The sequence below is a fragment of the Rissa tridactyla genome, chromosome 2 (genome assembly GCF_028500815.1).
Source record: "Rissa tridactyla isolate bRisTri1 chromosome 2, bRisTri1.patW.cur.20221130, whole genome shotgun sequence".
NCBI classification, from domain to species: domain Eukaryota; kingdom Metazoa; phylum Chordata; class Aves; order Charadriiformes; family Laridae; genus Rissa; species Rissa tridactyla.
The window spans coordinates 76,530,545-76,556,644 of NC_071467.1; the positions used below are offsets into that span (position 1 = coordinate 76,530,545).

Genomic DNA, 26,100 nt, shown 5'->3' on the forward strand with positions numbered 1-26,100 from the left:
AAAATTACTATACACTGTGACTTTTCAGATCAGCTTTTTGGTTTTGTTTGGTTTTGGTTTTTTTTTTTACACATAGCTACATTATTAAGCCATTTATATTATAAATTTCCAGTTAATTAAAAAGCATTACGTTTTGGCAGATTTTTGGTCTGCAGATAACGAGTTTCTTGTTTTACTGAGACCTGGCAGCATTCCTTCTGGCCTACAAATACAAACTCACTGCTGCTTCTACTATTTGTTTCTATCACACAAATTGTTAACAGCTGAAAACTTATTGCATGTAAAATGTGTGTATATATACACAAACATACACACGCCTATATGCTCTTGAAGCTGTGTCCTGTTCTGAGCCTAGACTGGCAGGTGGTCACGATGAACAGGAGATTCTTCTGAAGAATGGGAGACTCCTTGCTGTTGTGTAGCAAAATTAATGAATACCTGTAAGACACGAAAAAAAGTAGGACTTTCAAAATAACAGTACTTTAACTGAAACTTTGGAGACGTAGCTGGTGATATTTTTCAGTTTCTTTCCTAAACTTTTGTGACACAAAAATTAATAGTTTTTGTTGACGTAATCCCTCTAGAGATATGTTTTGTAAACTCCAGAAATAATCCCTCTTCACCTCTCCAGCTAAAACAGTGGTTGATGAATTATAGAAACAATGGTAAAATGAGCTACTACCTTATGTATGAAAATGATATTTTACTGCTGCACAAGTTAGTGGGAAACAAATGTTTTAATTTGCTTTGAAATAACACACCTAAGGAGCTTGAGCCTGCTGTTTCTATCAATAACCACCACAGATGAAGGTCCAGGTATTTGAAGGTGAAAGTATCCTTCTGAACATTGCAGAGTGACAATTCACCAACCAATGTGCCTCTTTGACTCTTTTTTATTTTTAAACAGATCTTACTACAGAAAGGCTTGTTTGCTTTTTAATCACACAACTATTTGACATCAAGGAGCAGAAAGATGGCTGGTCTTGATTCGAATGATCATATTCATATGCAAATAAACTTGTGATGCATTATAAGGGTGTTTGTTATTCAGAACTATTTTCCTGTTTAAAACTGACACTCAGTTAGTCAGAGAGAGGAAACAATGGTAGGTGACTGAGGTGATGAATCACCATGAATAATGGAGAGGAAGTAAGCTGGAGTGAACAATGCCTGAACAATCAACAGGCTGAAAGTACCTTATATTCAGCCATTCAGTGAACAGATCATTTACAAGCAGTTAATAGATAAGTACAGATCAGAATATTTCATTAATGGTTTGCACATGGGAAAAAATAAATTCACACCATCTATCACGGAAAATTAATATTATGACTAAGTGTGACTCTCTCAGTTTGGAGAATACATAACAAGAAGTTGCATATGAAGATGCTCTAACAACACCATAACCACCCAGAAACCCCATCCTTGCCACCATTCTGTTCTTCCTGCTGCCCAAATAGGATTTCACAGCCTTTAGAAGTGGGATCTCTTCTGTCTGCTTGTGCATTTCCACTGTTCTCTAATGTGCAGCGTGATACTCACTGCAAAAGAAAATTCTCAAAGGAAAATGTCCCGTAAGTCTAAGTTTTACTGTAATTTGCAGAGACTGGTTCAGCCTTTTCAAGGACGTTGGTAAGATCCCAACTTTTGGACTGGGGAGGTGACAGTTCACAGTCCCACCTTCTCATCCCACACAGATCTAGATGCATCTAAACTGCTGATTATGCATGCACACAGTACAAATATGTAGCTTATTGTGATGCTTTTACTGTGCTAACCTCCGGTGTAAAAGCAGTAGGGTTTACTGCGTAGACCTGAGATGGCCTGGCGCTTGTTGCATGCATTTGAGTAATCCAGCAAATGATATAGTATTCTACTGCACCAAGCATTACAGTACACAGCATGTTCAGACAGAACAGGGGGAGAAAAAGAAAAAGGGGAAAGAAAAAGAGGAAAGAAAAAGAAAGAGGAAAGAAAAAGAAGAAAAAGAAAAAAAATACCTGCTCCAATGTGGTTTGGCTAATGGAGTAGTGTTTGATTTGGAGAAAAGCTTTGTGATTCTCGAGGACTCTAAAGAGCTCTGCTAAGCATCCCTGACTTCGTGGTACATGGTACTCGAGCTGGTTAAGATGCTGTCCCTTAAAACAAGCAAAAATCATAGAAACAGATAAAAGCGAACACACATTATGGTGAGGTTACACGTGCTTATAACTAGGCTAGTTTCAATAGGCTCTTACTGCAGTTTAACATGGAAAATATGAGCTTTCAAACAAGAATTTATTTTGTCTACACGGTAGCACAAAGAAACGTCCATACTCAGAGCACAGATTTTGTGCGTGTTCTGAGATGACATTTTGTTAATCTCAGAAAATATGTACAAATCCTGGAGAATTTTATCCTACAGGATTTTAATCCAACAAGATTAGTGCCATTACAATGCAGTCTGGGAAAAGGTTGAGCAAACACACACACAAACACATAAACATACACAAACAGGTTCATATCTAAGGTAGTCATAGTTTTACATGATTCTTTTCCTAAACATGGATAAAATTAAGAAAAAACCAAACAAAATAAATAAAGGCCTTGGAGAGTTTTTCTTGGAATCTAATTACTATAGGTCTTTTGTAAGGCTTTGTATCAAATAAAAATCTCAGTAAAGACTGAGACTTATCATCTACGGACCTTATCAGAAAGCAATCAAAGCAAATACTCTCAGTGACTACACTGCACTCCAGGTGAACGCAAAGGTGAGTTCACTCACCAACTTAAAACTTCACCAACAATAAAAGCAAAAGGAAATTTTCACTCAGAGAAAGGGTCTGTTTATTTATGTTGCCTAAATGACTATTTGGAGTTGATTTAATCAATATCACAAGTCAGATTTTTAAGAATTGCTTAATAGGAAAATAAAAGGGATGCTCATACACACTTTTTCTAAAAAGAGCAATATATCCAAATGTGTATATACTGTTCTTACCAGTCCATACTTAATCCTGCCATAGAACAAATACTATGATGAGGAGTTTTAGCTGTACCTTGAACTGTGTTCCAGGAAAATGCAGCTGCAGACGGTCCAAAATCATTCTTCGATAGCTGATTTCTTTACTAAGCCAAACCTTGACAGAATAGCCATCTCCAAACCTGAGAATGATACACAGAAACATAAATCCATTTGTCTACATTATGAAGACAGGGAGGACATTTGTTTCAATTGATTTTCTTACACTGATTATGTCAAATAGTGTCATGTATGCCTACTGTATTATCACTGTGATTTTAGTATTATACTATCGAACAATAGAATTTCAATGAGGAAGTTGTTAAATTAATTATAACAAACAAGCAAAAAAATGTGTTATGCCTTTGTTTTAATTACTACAGGATACTTCACTATTCAATGTACTTGAACTTAGGCTAACTAAAGCATGATTTAATTGTTATATTGCTTTGAATGCTTAGCAAAAACCTGAAGATTACCAACCGCAAATACAGAAGAAAACAAATCCTTTAACTTTTCTACTGAGAAAAATTGGCATGTAGTACTATTATTTTCCAAATCTTTTAACAAAGCTGCACAGCTTTTTTTTCAGCAATGTGAGTACAATTGTGTTTTACAGATTCACAAAGGCAACTATAGGGTTATTTAGAGAGATTGTAAAGTTAATGAATTTTCTTTAGCTCTATGGCCACACAATCTGTCTCAGAATAATTTAGGAAATGAACTTCTCTTTCTCAACATACATGTGATAAAAGTTAAGTACAGGCAATCTAACCAACACATTATTTTTTATTAGATTTACTCACTGCTAATATTTAATTGGGGAAGTTGCAATAAACCCATAAACACTGAAATGGCAATCCTATTTTTATGCACATTGCTTAAGCGTTGTAAGTTATGCGGCACCAGTTCCCAGAGCAAGGTGCAACGGCAGAGCTCAGCAGAGAGATGGGGCGACGTGGGGCTGCTGCTGCTGCATCCCTCCCCTCCCAGCCCTCCTTTGCAGCTACATGTCCTCCCTTTGGGTTCACCTTCTTGGTTCATTGCTAGGGAAAAAAGAGCAGCAGCAGCCAAGTCAGAAGAGCTTTCCTCTGCCCCTGCTGTTCCCTGTAGCCAGTGAGCGATAGAAAGGCAGAGCTGGGAGAGGGACAGGGAGCTCAGACCGCATTGCCCACCTCCCCCCAGAAACCTGCTCCTTCCTCCATCTTCCCACTGACCACCACTCCCACATCCTTCCCTCCAGCATGACTTCCTTTTTCTACATTCTGCATCTCCATGATTACGCATCCCCAAATCCTTTTCTGCAGGACTATCCTCTGTATGGCACCCTCGTGCCAATACCCTCCCCTCTCCCATGTCTTTTCTGTGTACAACTTGTGATTCAGGGTAGCAGCTGGGCTAGCTGGATCCGGCAGCCGTGAAGCCCATTTTCATGTGATCAGAGCAGAAGTACGTATCACAGCACGCTCTATGATGCTGCCCTTTTCCAATATAGAAAAACATGCCTACAGAATATCAATCGAAGTGTAATAAAAAATAGCGAGGACTATTCTGAGACATATGTCCAGTTTAACCACTGTCTGAGTGACTACCAACAAAATACTTCACATGAAGCACCACCTATTCCTCATCTATAATGCCTGTATAGCAATGTAAGAGCTTTTAACTTCTATTTTGTGTTGGACCAGAACCTCTGCTGGTATAAAGCAATAAAGTCTTCACTGATTTCAGAACAGTGCAAGTTTCCACAATGAAAAATTACAGACTGCATATTTTATTCTATTAAGAATTTCACATGAATTCAAAATATAATTTCCAAGGATCATCTCAGAGAAGAATCCTATTTCTTTGTGTAGAATGAAACCATAGTTACTACATTTTAGGTATGACAGTGGCAGCTTCTGCGTAAGAACTTGCACTTTATGAAAAGTCACATTACAAATAAATTGTTGTAGGATTTTTTGGTCTTTGGTTGGGGTTTCTTAGTATTATGGGCTTTTTTAAGTCATGTGCAACCACTGAACTGCTTGAAATAGTGTCCTGTTTGTTGGTTCCTGAAGGACGTTATATGAATTAAATCCTACTGGGTCCAAGGGCAGGGCACCAAATATTCACTGAGCAATAAGACCTGACAGATGAACAGTGCTGTTACTCCAAAGAGATCCAGAATAAGGTGGAATCCAAAGCAGTAGATGGCCAATTTCCTTTGCAATGATTTACTAACACATAATAGATCTCTAATTAAATGTTTTAAATGCATAGCATCATCCCTGAAAAAAATACATGTGACAATAAAAAAAGATGTTACAAAGATGGATATAGTTAACAAGGGTGTTCAATTTACTTGACAGCCAACCTGAGGCAACATTTTACGGGAGATCATTGATTCTGATCAGCTTTCTGGCATCTCTACACAGCCACCACTGAATTACAGTTTTAAAAATGCTGGCTTCTGGAGATGTTCAACAGTCTCATAAAATGAAATTGTATGCAATGAAGTTTCCAAAGAAAATGAATCAACATTCTGATTAGCAAAGACAGAGAAGTCTGTGCAACTTTGGTTTTATTCTAAATAGTAGATGACATAAACACCAGCATGGTACAAATAAAAAGCTTTAAAAGATTTTTTTTTTCTTTTGGCTAGTCAAATTATGATGCTTCTATACCTTGATTTTATAATTCATTTTAGTATAAGAACGCCCCATATAGAGTAAGCTAATAAGCAATAAACACTTCCCCTTGCTATAATCAGCAAGCTGCTTTCAGCAGCGAACTGAGGCGATGGAAACTGAGGTGACTATTTTTTTCCCTGTTTTCCTCCCTGATTCAGACAATATAATTAATTCAGAAAACCAAAGTAGAATTACAAAGAAAAGCACAATCTGGTTTGATTAGCACTGTTAGGATCGAACCTTTAGCACCTGATAGTTCAAGACCTAAGGAGGAAAACATTATCATTAAAATGGCATAAGTTGAGCCAGCACACCTGTTCAGCAGCCATCTGCCGCAAAAGAATCAGCGTCTCTTCAAAGCTATTCAACAAAGATATTTTCCACTGCTAATTTCTACCACATTACTTTAACAACACCTGCATTTTTATTTCTGTATACACACAAACACACATATTCTGTCAAAAAAAAAAATATTTTTCCTCTTGATCCTTCCTCTTCTCACTCAGTCAAACTAGTAGCTCACACTTGATTTTCACCTCATTAGCAGTTCTGGGAGTATTACTTATTAAGTGCTTTACCTGCTCAAATGCCACCATGAGACCGAAACGAAAATATAAATTCCCAGACTGATTGTAAACTAATTAACTTGAGTATTAACAACAGCATCAGCTGCAGAAGCGTGAGCTTAGCCAGGACTACAAAATGCATCCAAGAACTCCACACCTTTAATTACACAGGTCCCCAAGCTCGCTGAGCAGCTCAAATAACAAGGGAACAAAAGGAACATAAAATGGCAACAAGGAACGGAACGATTTCCATGTCAGGAATTACTAAATATGCTAAAACTTTTCAGTATCAAAGAAAGATGATGATGTCGTAGAAAGGTGTTTTTACTGATACCAGAATCATGACTGGCCTAAGGAATGTAACTATGGAATGATTCTTCGCTCTCCTATGTTTCTCATGCAAGAACAGGGGGCATCACATTCAGTTATAGGGAAAGCAATGCAAAATCAGTGAGAGAAGGTAATTTTCCTTAGAGCACATAGGGAAACCGTACAACTCATTGACACGGGATGTGGTGGATGCCAGAACTTGACACGAGCTGAATAAGAGATTAGAGAAATTTAGGGGGAGAGGAGAGGAGGGGGAATCCACTAAGACCACCCTTGGCTTATGAAGCCTCTAAGCAACAAATTGCTGAAGGGTTATAAGTAATGTGGAAAAGTAACTTCACGTGCTTATCTTGTTCCTGTACTTTTCCCTCCTGGCTGCTGTCAGAGAGAGGATACTGCTCGAGAGGCGTCTTTGATCTGACCTCACGGTTGTTTCAGTCTCAATACCACACGGAGGAGGTCAGCCTGGGCTAATCGCCCAAATGGTGCCTGAGTTCTCAGAAGGGTTTTGCAGCCTGTGATGCAGTTCCAAAGCCACGCTGCCAGCAGTGCAAAGACAGATAATCTAAAACTACTTCAGACATGTGTCCGCAGAAGCTGCAGTCACACACTGGAATAAAGTGTGGCCAGATCTACAGCTATAAGGAAGCCCCCTAGCTGCTTTATTGGTGAGCCTTCTAGCCTTGCAATGGGAATGGATCTAGTCACCCAAAGGATGAAAATTCTTGTGACTAGCAAGTAGAGGCACTTGAGGCAGATCAAGTAATACTAGCTTCTCAATGTTCCCTTCTGTCCGTTCCTCAGAGGTCCTGGTTCAGAGATTTGAATGGGGACAAGAAGAGAAGTTGCTGTAAGATAATGCCTTGTGGCCACACAGCTGAGCCTGCGCTTGGCTGGTCACAAGGGGTCCCTAGAGCTACTAACCCAGTGGTTTTTGAAGCTTGACCCGTGAAATCCTGTTTACTGTGATGGGTGAGAAAGTCCATTATTAGCAGACTTCTATTTGCCTTTTTTTTTTTTTTTAAATAAATCTGTATTTTCATTTAAAACACTTAGGAGTTTGCTTGTCCAATAATGAACAAAACCAAGCCACTGTTTTAACTTACAGCAGGGTCCAGAATGACCATTGAATCACACTCTTCCCAAAGCCCATTTACCATCTCTTCTCTCCCCCAGTCAAAACTGGTGAATGCAAACTCAAGAAATCAAGAACATGTCCCTATTTCCCAAACCTTAATGAATAAGAAAAGCATCTAATCATCCATATGCTTTTTTTTCCACTAATCAAAGATTACATTTCCTGGAGAATGTTGTGCTATATATATATATCTCAAAAAATAACAGCTCCCGGAAAGTTTCCCGGTGGAAATATAATGTGCATACTTTATGTATGCGCTAGCCTGATTGATCAAAAGATTACTTCAAAATTACATTATTGGATAACAAAATAAAAAATAATAAAGAGAACATAGGCACTTAATGTCCGCAAGGAACTGTGTCTTTTAGAATATATGCTGTAAATCAAAGAGTGGGAATAATTTGTTACTGTGCTGTTTTTGCCCCTCTGCTTTGGTTTACATTCATTTGCAGACAGAGAGGGTTCTACTTTCGCTAAGTGAATAAGCCTCATCTAGACAAGCGAACTTAGTTATTCCAATATGATCACTGAAGCATGGGATACAGATTCAGGTCATTCCCCCTACAGCCCTAGACACAAGTACAATTTACAAAAACTTGAACAAGATTAAAACAAAACACTTTGAAAAACACTGACAAAGGAAACAAAAATGAAATAAAATAAGGAAAACAAATACATTAAAGTTTAAGATAATTTTAAATCACACAATAATTTTAATTATTCCATCTATTAAGTGGTACGTAAAGACAATATCTAGGAAAGAAAAAAGGTTATTAAATTTGAAATAGTTGCTTTATTTTTTAAAAAATGCTAAAATCAAATACAAGTATACTATCACTTGCAAAATATGAATTCCTGCAATTATTCAGAACATTCTCAGTGCTGCTGAACAGACAAACTTCATTAGATGCAAACAAACAAACAGAAATAACAAATATACTATCCATATACTATTCATAGATTTTGTTTCATTATTTTTTAATTTATTATGATTTTTCCAGGGTGTTGTGCTTTAACCCCAGCCAGCAACTAGGACCACGCAGACGCTCACTCACTCTCCCTTTCCCTGCCCCAGAAGGGTAGGGAGAAGAGGGAGAAAAGGAAGGGAAAGGGAAAAAAAAAAAACAAACCACCTCGTGGGTTGAGAAAAGGAAAATAACAATAACAATAATAATCATGGTAAAAGAATATAAAAGACAGAATTCACTCTCACCACCTAAATTGGTTGCCCAGCCTGACCTCAGCAGTGATCGCGGATTCCCACCTCCCCAACCAATCACCATTTATATATTGAACATGGAAGTACTGTGAAAAATATACATGTTTGATGATGTTGATATTTATGAAGCACTGCTCCAATGAATACCGATGATACTGTGTTTAGAGACAGGCTTGAAAAATGACTAATAAAAACAGTACACAGATCATATACCAGGGAAAGAGGAGAATATGAAATCTTAATTAGCTGCTGCTCATTGAATGAACAGGTACACAGATGTAATGCAGTGTCCCGTGGAAAACATAGTATAGAATGACAAAAATTGCATTGCAAGACACACGCACAGTAGGGCTGAATTAATGTTGCACAAAGTTTTCTGACAGCGCGAAGATATTGCTCATCTCTGAACTCTCAATCTGTGTGTTTTTAAAGTTGTAAGAACTATTTTCTTCAAGCTTTCCTCTGGGAAGATAAACTAATAGCTATATTACATAAATACACATACACTGCCTTAATAAATTTTTCATGTACAAAAGGAATTTGTTTTCTAGTCAACAGGAATAAAAATTATATCCACTTCTATATTTTATGGCATGTAAGAAACTTACTGCTAGTATATCTGTTAGTACAATAACACTGCTTCCACTGAAGGCTGAAATATTGATGAGATCTTTAAACTTAATCCCCTCTTTTCCATTTAAGGAATCTACATGTGTGAGACTGAGAAAAGCAATAAAATATTCTCAATCAACCTTTAAAAAAAACAAAAAAGGTAAAGCGTAAATAGCTTTCCAACACATTTCCCATTCTAACTCTGCTATAACAAATGGATTAATTGTTGTGTAATTTAATCAGATGGCTTGCTGATAAAATTTGAGCAAAGACTTGATGTGTGTCCAGCACTTGAAAAATTGGTATGGGTTTTTCAGCTATGAGAAGTCTGTCCAGATGGCCCTAGAATGAAGGATAGTATTCAAAACGTTGTTCCCAGAGGACTGGCCAGCTGTATCTAACATGGAAATGCTTCTGTCAAATTTTAAAAAAACATTAAGTATAATGGAGAATACTGGAGAGAGCATTAAAATGTAATCCATTCACAATTTAGAGTAATTGACTCAGTTGGCAGGAGTTGTCTGAAATTAGGTTTTAACAGGCACAACTGCGAACACATCTCTCTCATACAAACCACATCTATAGAACCCAAGATGCTAACTTTTTGGAAATTGCACTTCAGTTTGTTCTTTACAGTTAACATCCTTCTTGATGTGATTAAGAAATTTGCCACCTGCAACAAAAGGCCTTTCTAAAGAAGTCCAATACTTATTATTCTACTGAGAAACATTTGAGGTTACTTTAAATCTGTTTACACACAGATAAATAAAGTCAGAGGTCTACAGGTGGGAGCAGAAACCCCAAACACCTCCATTCATAGCGAGAAGACATTTCTGGATGAGCATTTTGTAACAGGCTTGCACAAGAGCTGGAAAAATGAATCAAGTCTCACACATTAGAAGCAGCATGTGTCACTTTTTATATCCCTATGAAGCCTTTATGTTTCACATTATCATCTTCCTGGAGTTCACCCATATCCTTCATAGCAGAATTTTGTACCGCCATCTGACAAAGCTGTATTCGGTCCAAGATTATAGAGTTTCACATCTGCCAAGGGCTGAAAGTGTAGTGAGAGAGAAAGCTGAATCCTTGAAGCTTCCCACCTCAGCAAAGACACAAATTTAACAGGGCCCCAAGGAAGGCCCTTTAAGCCTTCATCACACATCCATCAAAAAGGTGATCATAATCTAGGCTTTACAGGCTGGAATGCTACTAAAGGAAAAGCAAATAAAACAATTCTGGGGGTTTCCATCAAGACAGACAGAATCACCAGGAAGGGAAGAATAAAATGTCATTTCAGTACTTTCATAGGTACATTTCATAGGTACATTTAAAAGAGGAAAAAAATTCGAGACAAGTTAATGTAATGGCATGTAATATCAAAATGTGCTCCTACTGTTATTTCTTACAATACGGGACTCCTTCTATCATAAATAAAATCTGTGTGAAAGTTTTATTTGGTTTAAGTGTTTATACAGTGTTTAGATTTCTTTGCTTCTTCCAATCTTCAAAGCTCCATCACATCACCTGTACTCGATTTTAAAATATTTGTCCAATTTTATTTGTAGAAACAAATTGAAGACAGGCTAAAGGATATCAAGGGCTGCTTATAAATAAGCACAGTTTTTAAAAAAAAGCTGTAAAATCTAACAGAGAAAACATGATAATCTACAACTACGGTCCCCATTAATTTATTTTAGTAACATTCTTGCCTGTATATTACTAGCCTAATTCATTCACACACAAAGCACACAAAAGCACCATCAAAAAACAATCTTTACGGTATGAGTGATTTAGATTAAATCAGATGCAGCAAACTCAGTTTTGCTTATGCTTTCCTTCACTTACATTGCTTCATGAACAGTTTCGTTAAAAAAAATCTAAGGTGACGGCGTTTTACTGTAAGATGGTGCCAGCAGACGAGATGGGTGCCATCCACTAGACAGGGCTAATTGCAGGAAAACACTGAAAAATATAACTGACTGTTGACTATACCAGTGGAGGTGGCTGTTAAGGAGAGTGTTCTTTTGCCAGTAGGTGTTTCCTATATAGATTTAGAAACCCTCACAGTCTATCACTTCAGAAGTAAAAACGTTTTCCTCTACGTGGCAGTGAGAATGATAGGGCTATTAAATAATAGGGAGGGAAGGAAAATGAGAAGGAAGGAGTAGCTCAATACTCTTTCACGTCCTGGAAGTTTTTCAGGATGTTCACAGGCAGAGTGGAAAGTGAGAAAACAATAAGATCAAAATAATTTAAAGTTTCATTTTTGCAATGGTTTTCTTTGGATTAATAAGTAAAAGAATGCTGCTTCTCTTCTCCTTTCCCATCCCATGTAGATGCAGAAGTCCTCCATAAGGTACATGATGCATCTGGAAATTGTCTTCAAGGCAGTTTGGAACATGAATTACACAGAGGCACTGGGTTTCTTAATCTCCTAACAATTACTTTATTTATTAGGTGTGTGACAGCCTGGGGTTTATGGTGGAGCACTGTATTGGTAAGTAAAGAAAACCACAGTCATTTCTGTCTGGAGGGAAGTTTGGAAGCTAGAGTAAGCAAAAGAATAACAGGAGTACAGGGACAGTCTTTGGCTTCTCCCCAGCACTTATCAAAGGATTTCCAAAGAAAGCATGGAAATTTCTTTACTGTATGCTTAATTAAAAAAAAAAAAAAAAAAAGAAAGAAAGAAAAGAAAGCTTTAACAGCTGTGTGTATATGAGGCTTTAAGACTGTGCTCTCTACAGTGGCCTTGCTCCAGGAAGCCAAGAAAATGAATTAGGCAGTCAGAGCAAATTCAGACAACTGCATTATTTTAATTAAATCCTTTGATAAAGCTAGTGACTATTTTTTCCTAATAAAAGGTTCTAAAGTTTTAGAAAAATTCAATAGGTTCCTGAACACTAAGTGTGGAAAATTTGGAGACTAAATCAATCAATAAGCTAGGAGTTAAGGGGATTTTAGTCCTGCCTTCAATCTTAGTGCAGCTTCAGCTACACAGTTTCCATGGAAAGCCTCAGCAATATTGGTATCCACCGCACATATTATCCCACATGAATGCCACTGACATACATTAAAGAACTGTCATGGCAAAACAAGGAACATAAACCTGCTGATAGGAGGAAATATTCTTAACATAGAGAAGGTGTGCTTTTTTTAAAGTTACAATTATTTTAAACAACTAATTGCTACAAATACGACTGCCAAACATTCTTATCATGACCTTGCTTTGGAGAATTTAAAAGAGGCGCTCATACAGCCTTGATTCTTGAATGGCTGATCTGTGAATGTCTTGATATCCTCAGAACTAATTTGAAGATACTTCCAGCATGTCATACAGCTTATTCTTCTGCAGTTATTTGCTTGCTGTGATCCGAAAGAGGTATATCTACAGCGACAGTGCAGCAAATTGAGAAATAACTGTCCTATTTATGTGAATACGGTGCATACTTATGAGTATGCTTATGACGTCTTGCTTCCTAAGAAGGTGGATGAAAAGACGCTGCTGAAGGAAACATCAGGAGTGGCAAAACAGTTATAAAGTCACTGAGAAAAAGGTGAAGCTAGCCTTTGTGGAACGCCTGATTTTCAGTCTTGAGGTCAAGCTGAGAAGACGACATGCACTCACTCCAGAGAATCTGAACATGAAAAGGCAAGACCCACATTTATCCCAGCTAACTCAACTGCCTAAGTAATACCATTTTTCCATATTAGGGGATACACACATCTTCAAAAAACAATTTCACCTGCCCAAGGTCTGCATTGTCCTCTACAAACACCTGTCTCTCTTACTGTGAAAGGAATAAAGGGTGTCTGCACTCTGCGCTCCTGCTAAAAGTACTCCAGCTAGTGGGACAAGCAGCCACTTTGTGCTATGAAATTTGGGAATAAGAGACGGGATGGTAAAGACAAAGAGCTAGATACAAAAGAAGCAGAAAGTGCTGAAGAGTGATCGGCTTCTCATGCCTCCAGAAATTGAGGCAACTATTGTCTGAAAGGTATGCAAACATGAAAAGAAGGTTACGAACACACAGAACAATCAGACTCCATTTTTTTCACCATCCAGTTTGTAAGGTCTCTAGCCAAAAGTTTGTGTTGACGAAAAAAACCTTGGAAGGAAAGAGCTTATTAAAGTAAATGCGAACCAGGCCCGTCATGCTAATGTAGCTGCAAAACATTTCTACAGGGCCTACAGTTCTACACAAAGGGAAGGACAGAAAGCCAAAAGTGCCCTCAGGGGACAAGAAGTTATCAGAGACACAGATAACTTCTGCCTTATAACCATGGCAGACAGCAATTCCAAAACATTTCTGCAGAGCTTGTTTACATTGTCAAATGTATCTGCACTTAAGAGTGCTAAACGCTGAGCTGGTACAAAGCAGTGTAGCTTTGCTGCTTGTAAATGAGCTGTATCATTTTACACAGCTGACTGTCTGGGTATCATAAAAATTTTGCTTATTACTGAATGTAAATGTTCTAGCTATAAGTTGCAGCAACTTTACTCTCAGTTTACGATCCTGTTTCCTTTATGGTGGTTTGAGCCCATCCTCTAAATAAACATCCTCATTAACATATATTAAATTAACTTACAAGCAGAGTTGACGCAGAAGAGAGGCTCGTGCACACCAGAAAAAATGACACAGAAAACACTGTAAATATCTGCAATTGCCAGTGAATTCAGTAGGAAGCAGAGATGGTTCAAAATACATTGTCTTACTGGCTGCTGACCTGTTAAAAGTGCTTCTTCCTGTTATAAGAAATCCTCACAAGGAACCAAAGCGTATTTCATCTCAACACGTTGAATTCTCACAATGTATTTCTCAGGTTGAGTGCAGAAGTGCTTCATTTTAGATACGGATCTGTCTCTTTCAATTACCAGTGCAGACTACAAAGCATTTTAGCAAGGCCATATGTCAATTTAGCTTGCTAAGGTATCCTAATTGGCTCTTTTTTTAACTTCACTGATGGCAGGAAAAGAAAGATGTGCTTAGCAGTCATAAGTATTTATGCCTTGGCGCTATTAGGGTGTCTAGCCAGCTCTTACATTGAATGTAGCTGCAGAAGGTTGGATGTTGACATATAATACCTGTTTTTAATGTGCTGGGGAGAACCAAGACACTTGAAACTTCCATTGACCATTATAGCAAGCCGTGTGCAGAGGGCTTCACATTCTTCCATACTACAAAATAAAGTGGGGAGAAAAAAAGGTTAAAAGAATAATAGTGAAAACAGAGAACATTATTTATACCTAACTCTAATTACAGTGGAAGGAATCTGGACAGTTGCAAAAATGGGTACACAAAACCTTTGACTTTGAAGGCAAGAGTCCAAATTGTAACCCTTGTCAGTACGTACCAAAAGTTATTACCACATGACAGCTAGAAGAGAGCCCTAAAATGGAATTTATGTTTTTAGTCCAGAACTAATTGGACAATTCTGGCCACAAAACAAAAGTTTTATTACCACAGGCAAATTCCTGATAGGCAGTCTCAGAAATGCCACTGAGTGTGAGAGCCTCTGTTATTCCTTGTAAAACCTCTTTGTGGTCATTCTGAGCTAAAGGATAGAAGGAGAATAATGAAGTAAGTTTGCTCAGCTTGCCTCTCGCATAGTACATACCCTTAAAAAGTAGTTACCCTTACTCTGATTGCAGGGTAGATGATGCAAAACACTACAATTCAAACAGAATTTAGGACATGGAAATGCAGCTGAATAGGAAAGTAGGATGCTGTTAGATGTGACTCCTTCAGACGACAAATAATAACTTTGTCTTAGTAAAGTTTAGGGCAGATGGGCTGCCATTCTCCATATTATACAGAATTGTGTGAGCATTTCTTCCAAAGCATCGCTTTAGACACAGGACATCAGTCAGGACGTATCCACCATCTCAAAGAATCAAAGTTATTTGATGTTCCTGCAATTCACTGTGTGCACTCCCCAGCCCTTCTAAGACAGATAAACGAGTTGCCTTGTGTGCCTCAGCCCTGTGCCAGTACAAATTAAAGTGCTTTTGCTGAACAAGCATGGCAGTTAAGTACCCTCCTAGAAACAATTTCCTTAAAATAGGACAGGGATAACGTGAGAACTGCCAAAACATTATATTTGAGAGATGGGGGGAGGGCTTGCTAACATATCTTTCCACAAACCAGGAAGTTAGCCGAGTCTCCTTGGGACGCAGTAACTCCTAATGCTCCCCTTGGCATAACAGTCCCCAGCTGTGGCAAAATAAGACAAATTTAGGCCTGTATGGACAATTAATACAATCTCAGTCCTCCTCCCCTCAAAAAAAAAGTTAAGCACTGTTTCTGAAAATTAAGTAAACAGACCTCAAAAACTAATTTTTATACAGGAAGTCATCTCTATGCCTTATGCACTTATTTGCTGATATGCATGAAGATTCACTTAATAAGTAAAAGTCCTTTACTTATAAAAGTAGCCTTTGAAAGGAATTCAAATAAATCTCCAATGGCCTTCAGCAAATAGTATAAAATAATTTGTCCTTCCTTCACCCTGGCACAACAATGTCTCATTAATTAGAAATGAAATTGTACTATCACAAACACTGTACTTATATCTGCTTCAATTCTTTCATTTGTAGAGCTAACCGAGTAAGTAGTAACAATTTGATGATTTTTTTTTTGGTTGGTTGGTTTTTTGGTTGGTTTTTTTTTTTTTTTGTGCTTACAGCATATCAGTAAGGAGACCACAGCTATCTTCTGTTTACGTGGTGTTTGACAACTAAGCCTTCTTAATCTGGACTGAAAAGTCAAAGCACACTGTTTCCTGAAAATCACTCAAATTAATTCATAACTTGTGTTCCCTAAATGAGTGAGCTGGTAAGCTCTTGGGGATCAAATACACGTATGTGATTTTCAAGATTCAGCTTCCATAAATAGAATACTAGAAACTTTTGAGAGCATTTTTCCATCAGTAATGTAGCACACACATGTACAGGGACAACAAATACATTTTGAGAACGTCTGGAAAAAATGTAACAACACCTAGAATATACTGAGGGAAGTTTTGCTGCATTTTTTTATCGATTCACGTATGCTTCAAATCTCATTTGGCCAAAAAGTTACATTGCTGTTCTGATTAATGAGTTCTGTTCTCTCTGGGCAGAGATCTCGTCATGATCTCTCCCTCACTTGACATTTTGTACATAATTATACGTACCATACTATATTCACTAAAGGAACATTTAATTTATTCCATTTTACTATAGATGTTACAAACCAGTATTGATGTTTCCTCCATTAAACTGATACACCAATAACCATATCAGAGAACTGACAAGATATTTAATGTAGACAGACTCTTCTAAGAGGACGTGGTCACTCCTACCATTTCCAGTAGTGCATACAGAGAATAGCTGAGGCATCTGTCTTTAGGATGCCATGGCATACTCTTTTCACAGACTGATGCAAAACAGAATCCTTAATAAAAATTAGAAGAGGGTTTTTCACTCCCACCTCCCTTTGCAAGATTTTATAAAGTGGGCAGTTGCAAAAGGGTAACCTGGTGTTCCAAACAAGAAGAGACACTGCAACATTGAATAGAAAGAACATAAAAAGGAAGAATTCGTTGCATCATTTTTTCTGTGCCTGCAGTCCCCTTAAACCACATTCTAATCCTTGAAAATTAAATACAGAAAATATTTAGGATTTACACAAGTTCAATTTTCACAAGCAGGAAGGAATTACCGTAAAATACAAAGACATATTCCGCGTTTTGCACCAGTGTGAGCATGCCTTCAGAATATGTTCTGCTCTCAGCTGACAGAATATGTTCTGCTCTCAGCTCAGGTGAGGAGAGAGAACAGGAATATGCTGGCTGCTGGAATAAGGGTCTTACCTGTGGGATGTCAGCACAGCTGCACAGCCATCCTGAACTTCCTTCAGGATGGTTTTCCAAAGGTAGCGTTTAGAGCAGGGATCCATCCCAGAGCTGGGCTCATCCTATAGGAAAAATGAAAATGATGATACAGCAGTATGGGAAAAACATGCCATCGCTCCAGTCCAGCATGAAGAATTTACAAAGCTCACAATAAAATCATATATTTTTCTCTTAAAAAAACCTACATTTTCAAGAGGTGTCTTAAAAGACATCCTGATCAGCTTTTTGCTTTAATACAAATAATTTCATTTCTAAATTTATGGAAGGTACTTTTTATTAAAGAAATTTTTTATATCTATAAAAATAATATATTTATATAATATATAATAATATAACAAATGTAAAATTATTTATAAATATGCATATATATGTTTAATAATATATATCCACACATATACTTTTTTTATTAGGAGAGACTTACTGGTGTTTTTCCTCAGTTTCTGGGAGGGTCTGGTGCCTGTTTCTCCCCTACATGCTCATCTGCCATGAGCACAAACAAGTGGAGAGGTCCTGTAACTCCCAGCAGCCTGCACTGCCCATCCCATACTGGATAGTATGTTTGAATTTGACATCTCCAGCAATCACTGCCAGAGTCCCTTCAAGAGGAATGCTCACCGCGGTGGAGAGAATCCACAGGATTAAATGACAACCCAAGTCAGTGCTGCCCAATGCAAACTGTCTGGCAAACCCATTTCCCACTTGGATGACTTTCATGGAGAAAGAAGCGCGGATACAAAAACTGCATTTCCCCTTCCTACCTAATCCTTCTGTCCTCACTAAATCAAATTTTGACTTCATCTACTTGTGGAAGCAGAAGGAATGATATCTGATTGTCAAAAGCCAGTCTCTGTCACTACAAAACTAGGGAGAAAGAAACTCTTCCGCTTGCTTTTTATACTATGGAATTTCATGAGGGGTGTCAGCAGATTAGGGTGGTATGGCCTTGGCCAGTCTATTTGCAGGAAGGAATCCCAGCTGAAACCTAGAAGCAAAGTTCTTGAGAAACAAAGCAAACAAAACATCCACTTTGATGATGATTTTGGCACTCAGCTACCAATGGCAGCAGTGAAAAAGAATTCAGTCTCTCATCATCTGTGGATAGATAACGGAGAAAACATAAAAAGCAATAAAAATAAAGCAGCCCACACTATTACTTAAATTAATAGCTATGATTCTGGATGAAATCGAGAAGCAGATTCAGTGGTTTACATTGGTGTCTTTGCTTTCAGACCAAAAAAAGCCTTTTAAAATACCGAATAACTCTTTTAAAATCTGCGCACTTTCTAAAGCCAGCCAAATGTTTTAAAGCATTTGACATGTTTAGATATTATTCCTTCCTCTTGTCATTACATATGCAATAGTCTGTGCCCTGCAGCAAGAAGTAGGTTCAAATGGATACTTGCAGTAGCATGCTGTCATAAAGACATTAAAAAACAGTTGGAGCCTTTTCTAAGATCAGGAAAAAGCACTGATTTAAGATTATCTCCTCCTTTTACTAACTGAACCAGGGTCAGTTTAAGCATAAAATGTAAATAAAATAATTCAGCTCAGAATCGAGGCAATAATAGGAAGCAGCAAAATGTGTCTGATCTTCCAAAACATAAACGTCGTGAGAACACCAGTTTTATCTGGTTCTACTTAGCTTGCGATCTGACTGGAAGCACTGGTTTCCCCCCCAGCTCTTCCCTCCCTCTGACAGTTCTGAAAGGTTTATTCCACTATTGAACTCGTTTAGCTCTTCTCAGCCAAGGCTTAAGAAAGGGATGTTCAGTCTTCTCCAGTGAAACAATAGGAAATGATAAGAAGGAGAATGTGGTGTCATAATGATGCAGTTCCCAAAGCTTTGTAGTTCCCTGCTCTTCAATACAAAAGGCATTGTTTAAACTGGAAAGGCCAGTTTCAGGCCTAAATAAGCAGTAGGATGCAAGCACCAAAACAAAATGTAATAAATAATTCAAATTAATATCATTCATTAGTTTGATTGTGTGATTTATGAATCCAACAAAAATATAAGAACTAGACAGATTTATGAAGCATGACATAGCAAGGAATAAGAATATCCTGAAAAAGATGAGTCAATAATTAATAACATCAGCTCCAAAATGCTAATTAAAATAAGAATCTTCCTTCTTAAGGAAGCCAGTATAATTGTTCATATATATTTTGCTGATGTTATATACAAAGTCGAGAATACATAAACCATTAATATACAAACTTGAACATAGGAAGTTCCACCTAAACATGAGGAGGAACTTCTTTACTTTGAGGGTGGCAGAGCCCTGGCACAGGCTGCCCAGAGAGGTGGTGGAGTCTCCAACTCTGGAGACATTCCAAACCTACGTGGACGCATTCCTGTGTAACCTGCTCTGGGTGACCCTGCTCTGGCAGGGGGGTTGGACTAGATGATCTCCAGAGGTCCCTTCCAACCCTATGATTCTATGATTTTCCATTACATTATTTTTTCTTCTACATAAGGAAATATTTTTTTAAAAATTACGTATCCATCTGGGCCATGGGATGCTACAATTGCATTTGCGTGTGATTAGGGTCCTCTTTTTTTTTTTTCTGCTCACCCAACTACCTAAAAAAAAAAAAAAGGAAAAAAAAGAAAAAACCACTTCCTATTTTTGTGAGCACTGGAGAATAACATAAGTGTTCATACAGCAGAACAAAGAGGACAGTTGTCCATCCATGAATCGATTACTCCCTGACTGATAAGGAAATTACCTGATTTTCTTTAGAGCAACATACAAGACAACAAAATTCAATGTAATCCATTTATCATAGGCACAGTATTACATTTACTCACCAGTAAAAGTATTTGGGGTTTACCAACTAAAGCCACAGCAGTAGAGAGCTTCCTCTTCGTGCCAGCACTGTACGTTCTCACCAGTTTGTCAGCATGGGCATTGAGGTGTAACCGGTTAACAAGGTCCTCTGCAACCTGTGGTTTAGAAATTTCGAGGCCAGCAAAGATGAGCCAAATTAGGTAGTGCTTGTGCTTAGATTGAAAGAACACTTTGTTCACGCATATTAAGGAGACGTAGATGTTGTTTCCTTATTTACTCCCATTTGCTGCATATTATTACTTCTGAATCCTAGACACGTGCAAAAAGCTGCTCTGGGACTCCTTAGTTCTCCACAGAGGACAAGGATTTTCTGACACAGAAAATTTGGCTTTGTCATTGCTTGTAACAGTCATTTGCACTCATTTTGTGTTGATGGGTCTATAATCTAAAATGTTCCTCATTTCACCTCATTCTCCGGTATTTAATTAAACAACTTAGTGATAGAAAATTCAGGAGACAAAATTCTACATTAGCCACAAAAAGGTGAAAATGGCAGAAACACAAGTCACAGGTTAAGGATTTAGAGTTTCTTAAAGACAAAAGGTAACTTAGGGTTAAACTAATATACTTTCCTAATAACTGAGAGGGGTAAGTTGACCCTAGCTGGTTTGGTTGAAATTCCTTAAATAATTATGTGTGATCGGAGTAAGCTGGGCAGGCTCACGGCACAGCTGGAGGCAATGTTCATGCTTTCCTCCATGACCTTTCCTCTTTACCCGTCAGAGACCGTCCTAATGTACAAGGGTCCTGCAAATACCGGTGTCAGAGAATTTTAAATGTAGCAAGAGCCTTGCTCCACCTATGGCAACTATCACTGCTGGACCATCCAGGGAGACATCATGGAAAAATGTGAGGGACACAGCAGCGACTCCTCTACTCACCACTGCCAGATGCACCCAGCAAAGCAGCAGCTGTTTAGCGGCATGCTGCTGGGTGGCTGTGCCATCAAGGGGTGATCAAATTTGTAATAAAGCCAGTGTGTGTTCAACCTCGATGTACCAGTTGGGAGATTCTTGTAAAACAAGTACTCTGTTGCCTGAGATCAACTGCCAGAGCATCCCCAGCAGTATGGTACATTCTTTTTGCTCCCTCTGCACTACCTTCAGCAAAAAGCAAGGAAGGACTGGAAGGTTTAGTCAGATCTGATAGTCTCCAATTAATTCAGAGAATCCAATAGAAAAAAATATATCAATAAAAAAATATTGTGAATTAATATTCACTATCCAGTTCAAACAAACTGCCATAAGCATAATAATATTTTTTTATAAGGCGGTTTTATGCAAACTCCTTAGGAAATGATCAAGATACTCATGACCCTTCCTTTTAGCAAGATTTGTCACTGCTACGTATAAAAATAAGGGACACCTCTGAGAGCAAGTTGTCTGTAAGCAGGAGCAATGCTGCAGTGGTGAAAATCTGCAGTATTCTAGTGTGCATCCTGGCACTGGTGTTAATAGTCGCTTGTGTTCGGTGGACCTCAATATATAATCTGACAGCAATGCATGCTCTCAGACAAAAGCTACATTTCATAAATATTGCTCTGACTACACTAAATGCAGATAGTTTGTTTTTTTTTAAAAAAAAAACCTTAATCAACAATGATTAAACCACCCATAGGTAATTTTATACCAGAAAGTTCAAGTCTTCTGCGATTTCTGAGTTAATTCAGAGTGGTGCACTTTTGTTTAAGCACTATTGCTGCATATCACTAGAAGTGCTGCAAGCTGAAGCATTCTGTAACTTTAGCAATGGTTAAGTGTCTAAGATGAGCTTTTATGTTTGGTTGGTTGGTTGGGGTTTTTTTTACTTCCAAATGTAGGTCTCATTATACATCGAAACAGCCTGTAAAGTGAACACCTCTAAAGCATACAGTAGAGAGCTTATCCACTCTACTAAACTGACTTGACTTTACTACCACTGGGAATGCACGCATGTTAGTGACAACAGGATTACCCTCCTACAAATCCACCAACACTATTCAGAGAATTGCACAGAAAAGCTCATAAAAAAGTAAGACCAGAAAGTGGAAAAAATGTGTGGTCTCTTGTTTACACCAAAATTAACGTATATTGCAAACTACAAGCTTCAGGAGTTGTTAAACCATAAGGGAAAGAGGACAACGTATCACAGCTGAAATGTAGTAAAAATTATCCTTTAGCTATGAACAGTACCACTATTTCTAAAACTGCTTTGAAGTGTCATCAAAACTCTTAGTGTAAGTCAGCAAAATGCCATTCTCTGAAAGAGCCAATGAACGCTGAACAGGGAAGAATTTAGAAAGCCAGGGGAAAGTGCCAGAAGAGAGAAGAAAAAAAACATTCAAGAAAGCTAAGTCTTGTTATAGTCTGTAGCCCCCAAGGAGACTGAATCATATATCAGGTATGAACATAATGCTCTTTGTAGGGAGCAACATTAAAAAGAATCAACTTTGCAAGATTTACAATTCTACACATGGAGTCCTCCCAACTACCTGGTAGGTACTCAAGCATTCAGTCCAGGGATAGTCATGAGTACAACATCTCCTGGATTGTACAAGGAGAGAAAGCCTGGCAAGTCCACTGCTATGGGAATTGTGCAAGACAAGGTTTACTTAAGGTAAAAAGAGAGGGGTGGGGAATCATTTGCTGCTGCTTTGAACGCGTAGAGCTTCCAAGATAAACCTTGCAGATCCTTGCAGTACACACCACAATCTGGCTTGGTATCTAGAAACGCTCCTTTGGTGCACAATGTATCAAATTGCAACAGAGTTGGAGCTGAACCGCATCAGAAACATAAAGGCAGAAGGATTAGCCAGCTTTCTTACTCCTAACGATTTCCCAGCTGCACCTAAAAAAATCTCCTATTCCTGCTATCCTCCTCAACCCTTACATTTCAAAGTAGCACTGCAGAGCGTGCTTCAATGAATATAAGAATATAGAGCTCATTCTTCTTTCAAGAAATGACCCCAAACCTTTTTCTCTTTTCTTTAATGTATATCATTAATGTATATCATAAGATTTCTGGTAATAACAGTCTCAGCTAAATCAATATGACCTAAACAACAACAAAAATGTCATTGGAATGAAATTAGAAATATTATGTATTAGGTGTATTGTGGAGTAGCCTACACATCTCCATTATAACTTCATTTGTCTGTATAACCAGTGGTATCTTGCGGTTTGTAACATGGTGTGCTATAAAGGAAAAATGAAAATCCCTCTTAAACTACTTTAAATGAAATTCAGAACTGAACACGTGACAAATCTTCATATACACACAATTATGCAAGAGATTTACAATTCTAATGGTTTCCTTCCTTTAGTGAATGTGAGATATATACACAAGCACCTTCTCTCCCCCCTTGTCATATTCATCATGATGTTCTATTTCTGGTTTCAATTACTTTCAGCAGTGAAGAGTGAGGAGATACATCAATTTATTTAGCAAGTTGGTAACACTGAGACCAAATTAAAAGACACAGAGTTATATGCAAATATATGCATTGTGAGTGCACTTCAACCGTAAAGGTGTTTTACGCCTAGTCATGGCTGTAGTGGTGCATTTAAACCCTTTCCTTCCATCTCTCCCCAAATCCAGATTATAACAGACTTTACATCTATCAGCTAACAATTTCCCTATTTTGCAATATTCCTTAAAATTATTTAGTTTTCCCTCATGGGTTCTAACATCTTTAGCAAAAGTTATTTTTCCCCACATTAATTTGGACTAGTTCCCCTAACTTTGGAATAGGCACTGGAATGAGCCCTTCAATCTGTAAAGTCTAAACCAAATCTTCCAATACTTTCCGCATTTTCCTAAAGACTATGTTCATTCCAGAAGAGGCAGTGAGGTAACTTGAATTTCTGCCCGCTTACTCAAGTACTTATTCAAGTAAAAAGTGAAGTGGTACTGAGATTCTTCAGTTAGTATGGCTTCCAGAAAAACTTGGAGTTAGCGAAGACTCAATCTATTAGAAGACTAGAAATGTAGTAGCATGTCCATTCTGACTTGAAAGGCTGTATGCAGCAGTGTATTAATTTTGCATAATTCTTGACAAAATAAATACACTGTATAACTTCTTGCTATTTTATTTTGAACAAACCCTCATAAAGCAAACCTGACTAATACTGAAAATGTGTATCACACCTAGTACAAACGATAATAAGCATGGGATGAATTCTGGAGTCATCTGAAAAATAACTATACACTTGTTCACTATAGTAGTTGTTCAAAGGGTCAGGTTGTGAGTAAGTGAATGCAGTGTGGTTTAAACATCCTAAATAACAATCATTCATCAATTCCACACCAAATAGTATTCATTCTGCTTCAGAGTAAACTCAGAATTGTTAGATTTCTTACATTAGGAAAGCACGTACTCATGGTAAAACTTCTAGGGGAAAATAGTTATTTATCCCAGAATTTTATAGAACTGTACACACTAATTCTGCTTGGGGTCCAAAAAAAAGCAAGCATGCAAAGAATAAATGAATTTACAAATTCCTGTTTCCAGCAGCTATAGCATTTAACATGTAAGGAAGCCAATGAGATTCCAGTCAGTGCAAAAATCTTCCTGAATAAAGAGAAATCATACTGACATTCCAAGAAGTTGCCTCTGAGGGCCTGATGAAGCTTATTTTGAGTTTTGTAACACAAGTTTCAATGCAAATGAGAGATTTCATTTAATTACATCCTTCCTGGGGCCTACTCTTTATCAGGGAGTATAATGACAGGACACGGGGTAACGGCTTCAAACTGAAAGAGGGGAGATTTAGATTGTATATCAGGAAGAAATTCTTTCCTGTGAGGGTGGTGAGGCACTGGAACAGGTTGCCCAGGGAAGCTGTGGGTGCCCCATCCCTGGAAGTGTTCAAGGCCAGGCTGGATGGGGCTTTGAGCAGCCTGGTCTAGTGGGAGGTGTCCCTGCCCATGGCGGGGGGTTGGGACTAGATGATCTTTAAGGTCCCTTCCAACCCAAACCATTGTGTGATTCTGTGTATGTTGTGTTACCATTTCATATTTTTTAACAAGCTGTATGCTGTCTTTTGGAACAAATTGAGAGATTGAAACTTGATATATTAAAAAAATAAAAATAAGAATTTAAAACACTATGTTAATGTGGTACCTGTTGAGATAGTCCAAAAGCTCTACTCTATCTAACTTTCCCAGTTTTGTAGCAAAAAGAAACTTTCAGAGCAGATTCGGGAAGTAAAGTAAAACTCCACATTGCATGAAGCTTAACATTGGTAGCAAATGACCCATTTTTTCTCCTCCTTTCCCATTCAGTTAATTACTGTTTTGGAGCATTAAGTGCACTCAACTTTATGCCAGGCACTTAACTCCTGCTGCTGATAAATCTGCCTAGCAAAGGGTTTGATCCTTGAAGTTAGTGCTTCAACAGATTACTGCAGCAGCAACACATCCTGTAAGTCACCTGCCTGCTTGCCGATTGATTAAAAAACAAAGTGAATGTATGTTGCTTTCCACATCAAAACTGTGTACTCTCTAGAATATGTGTGTGTGTGCACATTAGCATAAACACTCACTGGTAAACATTGGGAGGCAGGCTTGGAGCGCCGTATCATAGGCAGGAGGGAATGAGAAAACAACAGTGTACATTTCCATACAGCTGCTATTCCAAAGCATTCCCAGGCCTTCTTTTCTTTATAGGCAACTCAAATGCACACTTTCTCCAGGCACCAGCCATTTCTGAGTTGAAACACGGCAGCTGTTCAACACTTGACAGCAATGCCACACAGTCAGGAGGGCCTGCAGACAAAAACATTTTTTCTTTCCTCCGAGATAGCTGCATTTCAGTTTTTGATGAAGGTAAACCAGAGC

At 38.0% G+C, this 26,100-nt stretch overlaps 1 protein-coding gene across 1 annotated transcript in view; it reads right to left on the reverse strand.

Annotated features, from left to right (window-relative positions):
* Positions 1-351: 351 nt before the first annotated feature.
* ABCA13 (ATP binding cassette subfamily A member 13) overlaps positions 352-26,100 on the reverse strand; it is a 195,813-nt gene continuing 170,064 nt past the window's right edge. Inside the window, exons 50-55 of the mRNA XM_054191743.1 lie at positions 20,244-20,378; positions 17,393-17,496; positions 14,625-14,717; positions 3,039-3,144; positions 2,001-2,138; positions 352-438 (exon numbers count right to left, since the gene is read on the reverse strand). Of these exons, the coding sequence (XP_054047718.1) occupies positions 352-438; positions 2,001-2,138; positions 3,039-3,144; positions 14,625-14,717; positions 17,393-17,496; positions 20,244-20,378 (663 nt within the window). The remainder of the gene's footprint in view (positions 439-2,000; positions 2,139-3,038; positions 3,145-14,624; positions 14,718-17,392; positions 17,497-20,243; positions 20,379-26,100) is intronic.